This window comes from Enhydra lutris, unplaced genomic scaffold, assembly GCF_002288905.1.
Source record: "Enhydra lutris kenyoni isolate GAN:26980312 unplaced genomic scaffold, ASM228890v2 scaffoldscaffold6, whole genome shotgun sequence".
NCBI lineage: Eukaryota > Metazoa > Chordata > Mammalia > Carnivora > Mustelidae > Enhydra > Enhydra lutris.
The window spans coordinates 21,040,198-21,056,453 of record NW_019154090.1 but is presented as its reverse complement, the minus strand read 5'-3'; the positions used below and the strand labels follow the sequence as shown (position 1 = coordinate 21,056,453).

Genomic DNA, 16,256 nt, shown 5'->3' with positions numbered 1-16,256 from the left:
CAACTTTTTGCCTCAAAGTTAATTTTGTAGTCTGCTGTAGTGTCTGAAATTCTACCACAGTCAGGTATCCAAGAGGCATATTAGAAATGCTTAGGGAACCAGGATTACTTGAATGTTAGCCGAGTATAAGACCGCTAGAGACACAGGAACAGGTTGGAGGATAGAGTAGAGAGTGTACAATATGAGGACAGGCAGACTGGGGCCACCTGAAGTTTATGCCCAGACTATAAACAGTGGTTGAGTCAAGAAGCAAGTGTAAATGGTATGGGCAGAACTGAAATGATAGTGGGAGGGTGCCTTGTCTTAAATTGAGTGATAGAAGTGGGGTTGACAGACTTCCTCGGCCATTTTTAATAGCCACCTGACTGGACTGAGAATGCCGGGCATTATAATTGCTGACTTTGTACACATGAGTCGGGACAGTTAACAGAGCAGGCTGTCCTGTTTGTGTAAATGGAGGCACATGGTCATTTTTGGTATAGCGCTGGTATTTTCCAGACTCTGTGCCACGTCTGCTTTCAAGAAGTTTCCAACTCAGGCTTAATGACACTTTTCTAGGTATTCTAAGGATACAAAGAAATAAGATACTTAATGTTTCAGTCGGAGAGGTAAGGCATGTGCCTGCCGGCGCCATACAGCACAGCAGGGCCGGGTGCTGCAGGAGTAGAGGAAGATGCTGGCCCAAGATCCTGCTGCTGTTAACCCCGGGTGGGCTTTGAGCATAGCTGGACATTGTAAAATCACGAGAGGCCGTTCTGGGTTTTTGAGTAGAGGCCTGCGGGCGATTCATTTCTTAAGAGTGTAGTCTAAGTTGGAAAAGGAGTGACTAGCGTCAGGGAGACTGATTGGGACAGTGATCTGCATAAGGCATGGAAAAGGGCACATTTCTGATAAGAGGCTATGGGAAGGAACAGAGAGGAGAGATCTGTAAGCTACATCTCAGAAGTGTAGAATCTGCTGGAAGTTGGGACTTTAGGAGAGATTCTGGTGGTCTCCAAGGCATTGTATTTGGAAGATGGTGCCAGTGGAAGTGTTCATAGTGTAAGTAGGTAGCTCAGGAAAGGAGAAGCCTTATGAAGAAAATGATGAATAATTCATTTCCAGTGGAAATAGGAGAGAACTGAAGTAGGATGACGGTGGTTATCTCTTATTACACCCGCTTCCATCAGGATGGCCAAGGACAGAAATGGGCCTGCATTATTTTCATTAGTTTGATTTCAGTCTTGCAATGCCATGAGTGAGTACCAGTACGAAGTGGTAAAAAGTACTCCAGTTTAGGGGGTGGGTGACTTTGGCTTAGGGCCCAGACGTAGACTGATGAGCTCCTTGACTTTGGACAAACTGCAGTCTGTGGGCCTGGATATATGCTCATAAAGGAAAGCAACAACGTAGGTCTGTCTAAGGCCTTCCACTGCCCAAATTCAGTGATTCTGCGGGTCCTGAGGTGTTAAGTGCTGTGCAGTTTTTATATATAACTTCTGTATGAGAGTTTGAAACTGAAGGATTCAAGTTTTGTAATTTTTCTACCTTCTTTAGTGTATTTAACAATTATTTCATTGAGCACTGTTCTGGGTGCTTGGAAATGGACAAAAATATTAAAAAATTATTTTCGTTTATGTACTTGTTTTAGTGGCTACTCCTAACACATTGCCACTCTGATGCTTTCTAAGTGTCAGTGAGGGTCATACCACACACACTGCACATTAATTAGGCAGCTAGTGTGGTGCTAAGTACTGTTAGATATTTCATATGCAAATTATATACTGTTAGATTTTCTGTTCTACAAATATAGCAGTCCTTGTTTTACATAGCGCAGGACTGTAAAAATGACTATGTAGGCCGAAACCATGCAAAATGATCTTAATAATCGAGGGGAAGAGTTATGATAGTTCCATGACTTTAAAAAGTTTTTTATCAAAGAATTGAAAACTCATGGTTGATTACAAATCTATAGGGAACAAAAAAGATAGCAACACTGATCGTTAAAGAACATAAAACATTAGAAACTTTGAGAAATAAAGTGCTTTATTCTTCTAAATGAATTGCATGATAGGAGTTTGACCAGAGCTTGCCTTCTTGTGTAATCCATGGTGTGGAGCAAGCATCCTGGTTGTTTGGATCGGCTTTCAGTGGTTTACCCTTAGTGCTCTCCGTGTCAGGAGGTATGTTGGAGAGTTCCTATAATGTGAAGAGTTTTGTCAGCATCACTTCCTCGGGGCACGGTCGTCCTTGTCATCACAGCCAATTTCTTATGTTGATAAGTTGGCTTTCACCAGGTGATTCTGCCTGGGGACCTAGAGTTTCTGGGAAGGGGTGGCAAGCCAGTGTCCCCGCAGCCCCCCAAGTCTTCTGCAACTCCCTTTATATTCCGTTCACTTCTAGCATGAGCTTTAGTTTTAGTTTCTGGGCTCCTCTTTCATCTTTGTCATTTTCACTCAATTCCCTGTTCTGATTATTCATTTGAATGAAATGTCATGTGAATTTGATCCCTGGGAGACAACACAACCAAATACTTTGCTGTTTATTTGTGAACTGAAATAACAGTTGTGCAGTGACCATCCAGTGACCTGAACGGCGTGATGTGGCCACTGATTGCGATGCATTTCTGTTACTCACGCAGTGATTTGTGGAGTGAAGTTAGCAGCAAAGTTTGTCCTTCATGCAGTTACTCAGAGTGAATATGCCACCGTAACTGCAATTTGAACCAGGTGTTGGGGGACTGGTGTTGTTTCAACCTTGGTAACAAATCTGTGCCTACTAGAATCTCGCAGAGCGAGGGCTGCCTTGATGGAAATGTTACCATTTTCCTTTATTTAGTAGAACAGAGGAACAAAGCGCTAAGAAAAAATAAAACCCGAAGTACTGACTTGGCTTTCACATCAAGCAGTTTCGTCAGTTAATGTGTAAGGTTGGAACAGGAACTACATCCTTGGTTCCAGGAGAAAATGTTTAATTAAGAAGTGTACGTTACTCTGTTTATAACTCACAGTTTCGGAGGCAGGTGCATGATGACTCCTCCTTTGACAGATGAGAGAGTGTGTGCTGCTGAGGAATTTGACTACAGTGGAAAGAGTACAGATTTTGAAAGTCCTGCCTTTAGATGAGTTTTGAACTTCTCGGGCCTCCGTTTTCTCACCTGCAAGCTGGAGATGCCATATCTCAGAGTTGCACAGAAACTGTTACTGTGCTTGCCACATGTTACCATCGTGTCTTTACTTCCCAAGCCTAACTGTGTCATTTAGACTTACGTCCCACAGATGTTTGGCATTTATTTTGTATTGGCCAGTTGTTGTTGTTTTTTTTTTTTTTTTTTAAGATTTTATTTATATCACAGAGAGATACACAGCAAGAGAGGGAACACAAGCAGGGGGAGTGGGAGAGGGAGAAGCAGGTTTCCAGCCGAGCAGAGAGCCCGATGCGGGACTCTATCCCAGGAGGATCAGGACCTAAGCCGAAGGCAGATGCTTAACGACTGAGCCACCCAGGTGCCCCTGTATTGTCCAATTTGATACAAAAGGAACGATTTTGGAATGGGCACATTTTCATAGCCATTTAAAAACATACAATACAAATAATAAATGTAAACTGTTTGCCTCAGAAGTGGTTAATTTTAAAATAGCGACTTAAGTAACTTCTCTGAATTTTATCAGTCATATTTCTCAGCAATGGTTATCTTTAATTTTAAGATAAAATAAGGTTAGTTTTATTTTTAAAGGGAGAGTTTAAAGGAAATGATGTGTGGAATTTCTGATGTAATTTTATTGATAGATTTCTCTCTACCTCAGGTTTTCCCTGCCATCTGAAATTAGACCATTCCTATGAAACATCTCCTAAGCTGAAATGGCCTAAAGTGAAGAAGCAGTTACCATTAATTTATATGGAAAAATTTTTGTGCATTCCCAGACCCAAAAATAACCTCTCTCAGGCTTTTCTGATACCTTAGGCCACATCTTGCTAACAGATGCACAAAATAAATCGAGATAAAGCACAGATGCTCACAGATACAGCTCAGAGCTCTGGAGGCGTGATGCTGAGATGCTGAGTGTAGTCGCTGGGAAGGAGCTCGGCAGGGCCGCGCTGGCCGCGTGGGGTGCCTGCCGCCTCCATAGCCACTCCCTGCAGCACACATGCTGACCGCTGTTTGCGCTTTGTGCCTTTCTTTGTGAAAGCGAAAATCCTCTTTGAATTTCTTTTGGTTAGTGAAAACCGGTACTATTACTGTAGGTCTTTCATAAAAGCAAGCTTTAGAAAAGTGAGGAATACCTGTTTTTACTTTTTGACATATCTTGCAGAGTGTATAGCGTTTCATTTTATATGCAGTGTATTTTCTGTGAACCCTCCCATACATTGGCTTGCTTCATTATATTCTCATGGGTTTCTTACCACTTTGAGTCTCTTGTTAACTTATATTTTCAAGAGATAAGCTTTTTACTTAAATGTATTAAGTTTGGTAAGTTTCATTTTTAGATGATGGTTTTTGGTAGTATTTTTTCCAGTGAGTCAATCTGAGATGACAGACCTGAGACCATTTTTTGACTCTTCAGTAATGTAGGGAATTACGATCAATTTAAAATAACTAGCGTCTAGGTTAACATTAAGCCATCTTTGGAAATGTACACCCCTTTGCCCTTTTTTTTTGCATGTGGCCCATTGTGCATAGCATTTGACTCCTTCCTGCACGGGCCCTCATAACCCAAATTTTGTGCCCTTTTACTTCCCTCTAGCAACAGAGGAGAAGAAATCTCTGAAGCGAACTTTTCAGCAGATACAAGACGAGGAGGATGATGACTACCCTGGAAGCTACTCTCCCCAAGATCCTTCTGCAGGACCCCTCTTGGTATGTCAGAACTCCCAGAGAGGACACAGTGGCTTGGTGGAGGGACCGCTCATTGAAGATTACGGCCACAGGGTGGCGCCAGGGACCAACAGTATGGAACCACCAGAGGGCAGCTCTTAGGGCACTGGGCGCAAGATCCACCCAGTAAAGCTTGCCAGACAGCAGGCTCGCCTTTGTCTTTGCATGCCATGAGTCTGGATGGATTTATGTGTTTTACAGTATTTGGACTTGGTTTTGTTTCATTCCTAGGACTTGAAAATACTCTCAAAAAAGTAGATATTTGAGAAAGGGTGGATAATGCTACAAAGATATTTGAATGCCCTCTGCGATGGCTTTTCTCCTGTAGCATGGTTATTTTATATAAGTAGACAGCTCATTAGTTTCTAGGATAGTCCGTGTGGCTATAACAAATTTGCTACACTATCACATACTTAAGTATTAAAATAGAGATGAGTTTTTGATTATATATTTGCATTGTTTAGCCCTTCATATGAATTGGCTCAACCTCTGTATGATTGGTTAATTTTTGTTATTTATTTGCTTACTTACTTACTTAACTTATTTTACTTACTGTCAAAGAAAGTGAGACTCAAAGAGATGTTAAATAACTTGCCCAGTGTCTTAATTTGACTCTGGGTGTGACTGACCTCAGAGACCGTGCTCTTTACTGAATTACTGAATTACGTGGCCTCTCATTTTGGCTAAAAGTTTTACTTTATCAAACATAGGTGTCGCTAAGGCCTATGTAAATAGGAAGCAGTTCTGGTTTGTGTTATGTTAAAATGTTGAATGAGATGGGGGTTAAGTGAAAACAGTGTTAGGCCATATAGCTTTGCATTTAAAAACCTACGAGGGGGTCAGCCTGAATTATTAACTTTTAGAGTAATTGGACTACTGTCTACATTGCCACTTATTTACTCCTGGGTCATGATCAACTGGCGAACTTGTCAGCACTCATTGTTTTCTGATTTTTTTTTTTTATATGTTTATTTGTTTGTCAGAGCGAGCAAGCACAAGCAGGGGGAGTGACAGGCAGCGAGAGAGCAAGAAGCAGATTCCCCGCTGAGCAGGGAGTCCTCTGTGGGACTTGATCTCAGGACCCTGGGATTATGATGAGCTGAAGTCAGATGCTTAACCAACTGAGCCATCCAGGCATCCTGTTTTCTGATGATTTAAAATTACCCTTTTAGTGTACAAAGTATGCGTTCTTGGTTTGCTCTTTTCTTCGTCTTTTTCCCCTTTGTTTGTAATTAATGAGTTTGACACATTTAATTTGGGGAGTGGCTGCCAAAATGGAAGCTGTCATCTTTGTGACACTCATTTTGTAAAACAAATCCAAGAAAGAATTGAAGTAGGCATTGTCATTTCATTTAATCAGTCAGTACGCAGTTGTTCAACATCTGTTACACACGCCTTTATGCTATACTGGAGACCAGACCATTCTGTATTAGGAATCATAACATTATTTGAAACTAAGCAGTATGAACCAGGCTCCTTTTTTTTAAAGTTGCCAAAAACATGCTCCTTTAAAAAGGTTGGTTTTTTTGTTTTTTGTGTTTTTTTCCAGGTTATGTAGAATTTCTTCATGTTCTGCTATCGACTTAGAAAAATTAACTGTACATTCTCTTAGAATCCATCGTCCAATCTAACCACTGACCTCAGTATAGACTCTGGTACCGAGCACAGTGTTTTTGTAAATGTCAGGAACAATTGTTTTTTTTTTTTTTTCCTGTTTAATTCTGGCTAACTTTCTTTAAATCCTGTATGTCTTAATGGATAGTGTTGTTTGTGCTTTTATTGTACAGACTGAGGAACTGATCAAAGCTTTGCAGGACCTGGAAAATGCTGCATCAGGGGATGCTACTGTCCGGCAGAAGATTGCATCTTTGCCCCAGGAAGTGCAGGATGTTTCTCTGTTGGAAAAAATAACAGGTAAGAAGGTAGAGTTCGGTCGAAAGGTGAAGGAAGAGGGACATTTCTCTAATGCATCAAACCCTAGGTCATGCTTTTATCTGCAGATACAGATTTCTTCAATGTGGTATTGGGTTTTGCAAACAGCGTAGCTGTTGAAACAGTCCGTGCTTGAGTAGTGATTCTAGGAACTAAGCAGAAATGCAGCATGCCACAACCTGTGGCAATCTTAAGTAAGGTCTGTTGAAAACGAAGGGCAAATTGTGTATGTGATTTGGGGGACAGGAGAGAAGACATTAAATTCATGATCCTCTTGCTAACAAAACTTATGATTCAGTGCTGTGTGATTTATACACTGCACACACACACACCCCATAGATGATAGTGCCTTTAATGTCAAGAATGCCAGGTGTATTTTGTTTGCCATGTCATTTTGCCCTCTTGATGATCACCGCCAGTTAAACAGGGAGGGACAGGTAACATTATTCCTGCTATATGCATGGGAATTGAAAGGAAGGAGTGAAGCACGAGCTAGTATTCATAGAGAATTCTCTGTGTCAGATACTTCTCTTTGTGATAACCTTTTGAGGTCCCTGACTATATATCCCCATATTGCATAGAAGGAAATTGAGGCTTTTGAGAGGTTAGGTGTCTTCGGGCAAGATTGTCGTCTCCATTTTCTTCACGGCATTTGATCACTTCATGTTTCTGTGTCCCATTTTGGTAATTCTTGCAATATTTCAAACTTTTCTACTATATTCCTTACAGTGGTCTGTGATTAGTGACTAGGACTCACTGAAAGTTCAGGTGATAGTTAGCATTTTTTAGCAACAAAGTATTTTTTGATTACAGTGTATACTTTTTTTTTAAAGACATAGTGCTCTCGCACACTTAGTAGAACAGTATAGTGTAACCATAACTTCTGTATGCATTGGGAAACCAAAAAACTCATTTGACTCCTTTATTGTGACATTTGTTTTATTGCAGTGGTCTGGAACTGAACCTGCAATACCTCCGAGGCACACCTCTATTTTAAAGGTGGTTGGGGAAAACCTTTCTGATGAGATGACCTTTGATCAGAGGCCCCCAAGATTAGGAAGCAAGCCGTGAGGATATCTGAGGGAAGCAAGTGCCACCCAGACAGAGGGTACAGGCCGAGTAAAGACTTCAGGTCAGGAGCATGCTTAGCTGCAGGACACAGCTCGGAGGCAGTCTCGATCCTACAGGCACCATCTGGGCTCATTCTTCCTTCCCCAGCTCCGGCAGGTGGACCCTCCTGTCTGTCAGTCCTTCCACCTTTTCTCAGCCTCCACTCCCCTCCGGCCTTACTTTCTTCTCTACTTAGCACAGAGTCTTTATAATCGCTCCCTTACATACGCCCTCAGTCTCTGTTTTTCCTCTTTCCTCTTCACTGTAGTCTTCTGGCAAAACTCCAGCTTTTCTCTTGGCTCATTCCAACTTTTGAGGTTATTATAGTGAGCAACTCATTTATTCTTACTATCAGAATTATAGTCTGTAAAAATTGGGAGCAAATTAACAGAAAGCTAGTAACATGTGTGATTTTATTTATCTGTTTTCACTGACCTAAAGGTCTCATATCTCATAGCCTTTTTTCTTTTTTTTTAAGGTCTACTTATTTATTTGCGAGCGAGAGAGTAAGTGCAAGGGGAGGCATGGGGGGTCTGGGGCAGAGGAAGAGGGAGAGAGGATTTCAAGCAAACTCCCCAGTGAGCCTGATGTAAGACTTGATCCCATGACCCTGAGATGATGACCTAAATCAGGAGTTGGACCTTAACCAACTGACCCACACAGGCGCCCCACTTTTTTTAAATTAATAAATTTATTTTGATTTTTTTTTTTAAGATTTTATTTATTTACTTGACAGAGATCACAAGTAGGTGGAGAGGCAGGCAGAGAGAGAGAGAGAGAGAGAGGAGGAAGCAGGCTCCCTGCTGAGCAGAGAGCCAGATGTGGGGCTTGATCCCAGGATCCTGAGATCATGACCTAAGCTGAAGGCAAAGGCTTTAACCCACTGAGCCACCCAGGCGCCCCTTTATTTTGATTTTTAATTGCAATAAGATACACCTAATTTACAATCTTAACCATTTTTAAGTGTACACTTCAGAAGCTCTAAGCACATTCACATTATTATGCAGCCAGTTTCCAGAACTCTTTTTGTCTTGCAAAACTAAAACTTTATACCCATTTAATAACAACTCAGTTTCCCCCCTCGGCCACCTTTCCTAAATCCAGCTTTGCCTCTGTTCTTTCCTGGACCCGCCCAGGTGGGTGTGGCTGGGAAAACAAATAACACCCCTAAGCTGACTTTTCTTCCCACTTCTGTGGTTGAACAGAAGTTCACCTGCCTGTCAGCCCTGTTCCTTCTCATTGCTCAAGGACAGTGCTCCAGCAGTTGTCCATGTTTTCCCTCTACTGGCTCATGTTGCACAGCACAAAAACATGTACTTTTCTTCCCACAGGGGAAAAACTTTTTTTCTTGACCCATATGTTCCTCTAGTTACTATAGTTAGCCATATTTCTCTGTTCTTTGTAATAAAACATTCTAAATAGAGTACCTGTGCTTATTTGTCTCCTTTTCCCCTCTTCCCATTCTCTTTTGGTTCTGCTTTACTGAAGCTGCTCTGATCAGTGTTGTTGATGATTTCCTTCCATGTTGCCAGTTCGGGGGTGAATTTTACCCAATATTTACTTGTGGTTGTCGTGACTTGATCTTAGTAGCGTTTGGCCAAGTTGGTCATTTCTTCTGATTTGGTGCAGTAGACAGAATAAAAGCACCCCGACCAACCCAGACATCTCTGTCCTAATCCCCAGAACCCGTGAGTGTGTAATCTTCCCTGGCAGTAGGGTCCTTACAGGTGTGATGAAGTTACGGATCTTGAGGTGGGGAGGAGTATCCTGGATGATTCAGGTGGGCCCTGTCTAGTCACAGGGTCCTTCTGAGAGGGAGGCCAAAGGGCAGTAGTAGAGAAGGAGATAGAACCCTGGAAACAGTCTTTGCTGAGATGCATTTTGAAGGTGGAGGAAGAGGCCATGATAATAAATACTAAGATAATACATTTGTGTTATTTTCAGCTCCTTAAATGGTGATAAATCTGTTGTAGCAGTGGCAGCAGCAGGAAAGTAGGACTCTTTCCTAGCTTTCCTCACCGCCCTCCGGCTGTAGCTCTGTCTCCTTGGCTAGTTTCTTCACTCCTCTGTTACCTCTTAATGTTTAGTATTTAGCACTCTTCTCTAGTTAGTTTCACTGACAGTTCCTCTTATCCAGGTTGATAACTTTAAATAATTTTTAGGCTAATAATTCCCTCATTTATATCTCTGTTGTTGACTTGCCATTTGAACTTGAGACTCCTACATCTAGCCTTCTGCTTAGTGTTAATAGTTGATTGTCTCAAAAACCATTTCATACTTGCCCTGTCTGAAACCAAACTTGTCATCTTCTCTCCAAAATTCATTGCTCTCACGGTCTTCCCCTTATCGGTAGAGGAGCCCCTCATCATTCCTGTTGATCAGGACCAAAACCAGTGTCTGACCCCAGTGTCTGATACTGTCACCACTTCCACTGCTACTACCTGGTGCAAGTCACCAACAACCTCACTGGGATTATTGTAGTTGTTTCCTCTTTGGTCTCCCTGCTTCCTCCTTATCTCCCACCCCTAGCCATCGCTCTGTTCTTCACATAACCAAAATAACCAGAGTGATCTGTTCAAATGGAAGTCAGTGCTCAGAGCACTCCAGTTATATGGGCTCCTTGCCACACACTTTCCCCTTCTAGGGCTTTGTACTTGCTGTTTCCTCTGCTTGGAATGATCTTGCCCGAATAGTCATGTTCATGTGGCTTGTTCTCACTTTTTCCAGGCCTTGCTTTACATACCATCTCAGGGAAGCTTATCCTGACCGCCACACTTAAAAGTCCAGTTCTCCCTCTGAATGCCCCATGCTTTCTCCTCTGCCTTTTTTTTTTTTCTAGAATTCTGATCTTCAGCTGATGAACAAGTAAAATGTACTATATTGTTTCTCTTCTTATCTGAGAATGTAAACTCCTTGGGACAGAGAGTTTTTGTCCTTTGTGTCCCCTTTTGCTCTGAGAGCCTAGATTGATGTTGGGCATAATAGAAGCCCACATATTTATTCTGCTAATTAGATGGTTTGGGGCATAGCAGTCCAATTAGAGTGGGTTAAGTGACAGTGGTAGGAGAGGTGGTGGGTACCAGGGTACCAGGTGGGTTCCAGGAAAATGGTCAGCTCTCCTGAGGAGTTCTGTAAAGGAGGCAGGGAAATGGGGCAGTAGCCAGAGAGTGACATGTGGACAGAAGGTAGAGCAGCATATTTGTATGCTGATGATAGTGCTGGTGGAGGAAGAGAAGGAAGTTGAGAGGTGTGGGGAGTCACAAGGGACAGTCACAGCAGCAGAATCTTGGAGTGAGCAAGAGGGAATGGGATGCCCTTGCTCTTGGTTTCAAAGCACTGATCTACTCTTTTGACCCTTAAAAGCCTTTCTAAAAATACTGTGTGTGTGTGTGTGTGTGTGTAATATGTACATATATATACACTTATATATATGTACATATTATTAGAGCTCTAATTTCACCAGATCCACATGAAATTAATTTTTTCATTACTTTTCTAATATAGATCATTCTTTTGTCACTTATTCTCATTTCTTAATGTTGAGCTTTGTTCACCTCTTTTCCAAGAATATCCTCTCTTATACTTTGACACTTCAGCACAGTTTTTTCCCAAACAGTGAGTTACAGCCCATTAATTGGATGTGAAATAAGTCTGGTAAGTAATGATGAAATTAAAACAGACAGACAAACACAGAGTAGAAGATGGAACACTTTGCACATAGTAAGGATAAGTGTTGTTTTATGAAACTTTCATTTCTTTTTATGTGTTTGCATAAAGAGTGTTTCTTACTGTGGGTCATGTTTAAAGAATTTGAAAGAATGTCAGTTCTTCTCAGACCCCATATTTTCTTGAATGGAAGAAGAGAGCTCCTTCCCAGGTTCAAGACTTATTACATGGTATAAGGGGCAGAGTCCTATTTCAGAGACATTTTAGATCCATTTTACAGACATGGTTTTGAGTCCCAAATCCTCTGCTAACCACATGGTATCAAACCTGTCCTATAGCTTTTATTTGGTCTTAGTTTCCACACCCAAGAAATGAGTGCTTGCTTTTGTATTTCAGAAGAACATATGAAGGATTCTTAACAAAATAGTATGAAAACGCTTTCGAAACTCTCAGAGGCAAGGAAAAATTATTTCATGTATGACTATGACCTTAAATATTTCTGTTTGTTTTGTCTGTAGAGCTTTTTCAGGAATAGGCATTTAGAAATCCTTTGCAAGATTTTCCTCCTTGTACAATTGCCTCACATCAGGTAATTCAGAGATGTCCTGTCTTGTTAATAGGAGTGAGTGCCTTTGGATTTCTCTGTCAGCCCATCCATTGTTTGTCTACAGGTTCTGGCTTATTCTTGGACTCTGTACATTGGGAGAGAAACTGTTAGCCTCCCCCAGAAATGTTTGCAATCATGCCTGTGTGATTTCTATATTGTCTCTGTTTTTTGGTCTCATTTGTACATAGACAAAGAGGCAGCTGAACGTCTTTCAAAAACGGTAGATGAAGCATGCCTGTTACTAGCAGAATATAACGGGCGTCTGGCGGCAGAACTGGAAGACCGGCGCCAGCTGGCTCGGATGCTGGTGGAGTACACCCAGAACCAGAAAGATGTTCTGTCAGAAAAGGAGAAAAAACTAGAAGTGAGTACCTGCTGAGGCAGACCCAGGCTGCCCAAGTTTCCCTTCCTCTAGTCCACAGCAAGAGGTTTCTTTGTGCTTTCGTTAACATATTTTTTTTGTCTTTTAAAAACTAATGAGTTGAGAAGATCCACCAGATATTATAGTCATTTGAACTGAGTTGAAAACAAGTCCTGTTTTTGTGTGTCCAAGAAAGAACAAACCAGAATGCAAGAAGCATTGAAACCTTAAAGCATTTAGGATCTTAATACTACTTTAGTTTGAACTCACATTAAAAAAAATTGTAGATCGAGGTACGAAAAGAACAGGTGGTTGGCAAAACCGAAGCATGTGTTGTTGGTAGGATTTGGAAAATACTTAAAATTGCCTTTCTTTTAGGTTATATTGAGATTTCTGACCGGTACGCCATGGTTAAAGCCAGAAAGTAGTCTGCCTGTCAGCTCTGTCTGCAGTCAGTTGTAAAACTTCACAGTAGTGCTTGTGGAGTCCAGTTCTCAAACTGTTGAGAAGGTGCTACTTTCTACCCTGAGTTGACATTAGCCTGAATGCCCTTGGGGAGGGGCTTTAGAACTAGTTCCTTACCCTGCATTTATTTGGCTTTGTAATTAAGTACACGATGGTTTTACATCAGTGCTTGCGTAACACAGCCAGCGGTATGGACATTTGGGAACCTTTGCTTGCCCCAAGCTGCTGGTGGTTTCAGGGGTCAGGACAGTTTTCAGTCAGAGAATCTGTTCTATATCACTTGAAGCACCAGAGTAGGTACAGGGGGGAGGGGATAGTCCCCCCTCCCCACCCCAGTACTCAAGAAACATGTTCTCTGACACAGAGGGAGGGAAATGGAGCTAGTCCTGTGGCTGAGATTACCGTCTTTGCTTTTCCATGCAGTTAGCGACTTGAGGAGGGCAAGCATTGACGGGCACTTTTGACCCTATCCTTACCTGCAGTGATTACAGGAGCAGGGCTGGGTAGTGGTTGGGGGAACTTCATGAGCCAGTCTGGAAGTGGAAGATGGGAAATGGTTGTGAAAGTAGTATGGCTTAGATTTAGAAATCGACACTGACCAGAAATCCTAAAGGGAGTTTCACAGGCAATACCAGACGGTCATTTATCTGAAATGCTCATCTTTCACTGAGGAAGCATTTTCAGCACTGTGCCCCGGGACTAATAAGAGAGTGTAATTAATGATTCTGGTTGTAAGTCACCATGCCATCTGTTGAACTGCCCCTTGGCGACACATTAAGGGCTTTCTCTGATCTGTCAGACATTGATTATCATGAGCAGCTGTTGTTGGGTGGAACGTGGCAAGCTACCATAGAGGACAGAGTCTTTGAGAAGGAGATTGGGTTGGTAGAGTGGATTAACTCTTTATTTCCCTTCCTCACAGTTGCACTTGGCTCCCTGTGTTTTCTTGGGGAATCATTCTGGTTTCTTTGGAACCAGTGGTTTGTGAGATGCTTTGAAACGTCATTAAGCACGGAGATGGATCAGAGATTTGGGTCTGTTCTGTAGCTACAGTCCAAATTCCTCTGCTCATCTGGGCATTGGGGTTCCATTGCTTAAGAATCAGAACAGGAGGCTACCATTGCTGGAAAGTACAGATTCTGAGCTAAAGGTCCTTTCTTTTCTCAAACCATGTCACATAGCCATTTGAACAAAACCATTCACTGTAAAAATTAAGCTAAATTTGCTTGTTTAAAAACAAAAGACTAGATACAATGTAAGATGTTGAGATCTGGCTAGTTTTTTTCTTTTTCTTTTTCTTTTTTTTTTAAGATTTTATTTATTTAACAGAGATCACAAGTAGGCAGAGAGGCAGGCAGAAAGAGGAGGAAGCAGGCTCCCCACTGAGCAGAGAGCCCAATGTGGGGGCTCTCTGGGATCATGACCTGAGCTGAAGGCAGAGGCTTTAACCCACTGAGCCACCCAGGCACCCCTGGCTAGTTTTTTTCTTTATCCATGTTTGCTGGCTGCTCTCTAGAATTTATGATTTTTCTCTCCTATTCGGGAATAGACTGGTCTTACTCTACCATACCCTTATGGCAATGGCAAAACTTGAGAAGTATGTGCCGTTTTAAAGGTGATGCGTTACCACTATGAATCATTTTCAGGCCTTGCAGTCTCTTGTTGAGGAGGGCTGTCGTGAAGTATGCTTGTCCTTTTAACACTCACTTTGTAATACTCGTAGTCCTTATTTTAAAATTGCCATATCAGAATGTAAATGAAATCTTTTTTTTAATCCTGTCATTACCTTTAATGTATGAACATTGAATTCTTAGAACTCTGGAAATGTAATGATTTGCTTGCTGTTTTCTTCCCAAGGTTCTAATTTGTTAACAGATAAGTTTTTCCTCCTCCCCCTCTTCACTCCCCTTTTTAAGTTCATCTCTTCCTTCATGTAACGAGCATACCTTTTTGTCTTTCACTTAAGAATCTTATGTTTGATTTCTGGGTGGCTCCTTAGCTTTGGAATAGGGATTTGGAGCCAAGAATGATTTAGGTGAGGGCATGTAGGAGGGGGCAGTTGCAGCTCACAGAGAGAGATTGTGTTTCTGCCCTCAAGGAAGTCATGAACAGCTTCGGTGAACATAAAAGCAAACCAGGGGATTATACATAATGTAGATTAAGGAGGCAGTTGGCCACTCTGATTGTGGTTTAAGGTCAAATCCTAACTTCCTGGAAGGTAATAAAAGGCTTTTTGTAAAAGGAAATTGCAAGTGAAGAAGAGAAATATATTTATAAATGGAAAAGCCAGACCGGAGCAGACAAAATGTGTGAAGAAAGAAAAAAACCAGAAGCGGTGGGAGGGAAGTGCCCCAGTGCTCCAATGGGAACCAGGCTCTGTACTCTTTAAGGAGCTGCTTATTCATGAATAAAGTCCACACAGCCGGTGCCAGCCAGATGTCCAAAGATGAGCAAGGTGTGCTGTCTTCCCTCAAGGAGCTCACACTCTACTGGGGGAGAAACAGCAGCGAATGGAGAGTTAGAATGTGAGAAGTAAGGGGAATATCATAGCTCACTGTCTGAGTAATAACAACACTAATTTGGTCAGAAGTTTATTTACAATATGAGAGAATTATCAAACACATGGGCAGTTTCTGAATCCTGTAATACCCTTCAGCAGATCTTCTGAAGTCTGCTGGCCTTTGTGGTCTCATGCTCTTGCACTGCCAGGAACAAAATTTTTCTCAATAAATATTTGTGCGTGAGATTTCCATCAGTCAATGTACTCTTTTTCTTTGTTTTTGGTTGTTATTTATTGCGGTTGGTGAAAAGGTTTGACAAGTCTGATTTAATTTGTGGTAAAGAAAGGTGACTTTTTGGTAGAAACTCCTATGGTTTTTCTCATTTGTGCTTTTTTCCCCCTTTAAGTAGAACCATGGTTCATTTTGAGATGACGGGGTTTTGTTTTTTACCCATTCTTTTGGTTTTTTTTTTTTGCCTCTGTTTCTGGATGTTGGCCTTCAGCCTTCCCCTTAAACTCCAGGCAGGGTTAGAAGGGGGCTGCTTCAAATCTATTTGCACCGCTTTTGTCACCAATGTGAGAAAATCTAGAAGTGGGAAGGAGGGCATGTGGAAGGAAGCACAAATGGTAGCCTCAAAGTGGTTAAGAAGTTTGGAGGGTACAGAAGAAAGCTAAATCAAAAAGGTGAGACCAAAGGTACCAGAAAAGCCTCCAGACTTCAGATCTTAGAGCAAAGGGAAAATTTGTTCCTGGTAGACAG

The 16,256-nt window shown here is 41.7% G+C and overlaps 1 protein-coding gene across 3 annotated transcripts in view; it reads left to right on the top strand.

Moving 5' to 3' along the window:
- Positions 1-16,256, top strand: part of LOC111141768 (regulation of nuclear pre-mRNA domain containing 1B) — a 50,374-nt gene that overhangs the window by 16,193 nt on the left and 17,925 nt on the right. For 2 of the 3 annotated variants that reach the window (XM_022494572.1, XM_022494574.1), the window contains exons 4-6: positions 4,725-4,837; positions 6,643-6,769; positions 12,359-12,534. In XM_022494572.1, coding sequence (XP_022350280.1) covers positions 4,725-4,837; positions 6,643-6,769; positions 12,359-12,534 — 416 coding nt within the window. The remainder of the gene's footprint in view (positions 1-4,724; positions 4,838-6,642; positions 6,770-12,358; positions 12,535-16,256) is intronic. The other variant, XM_022494573.1, reaches the window with a different exon arrangement.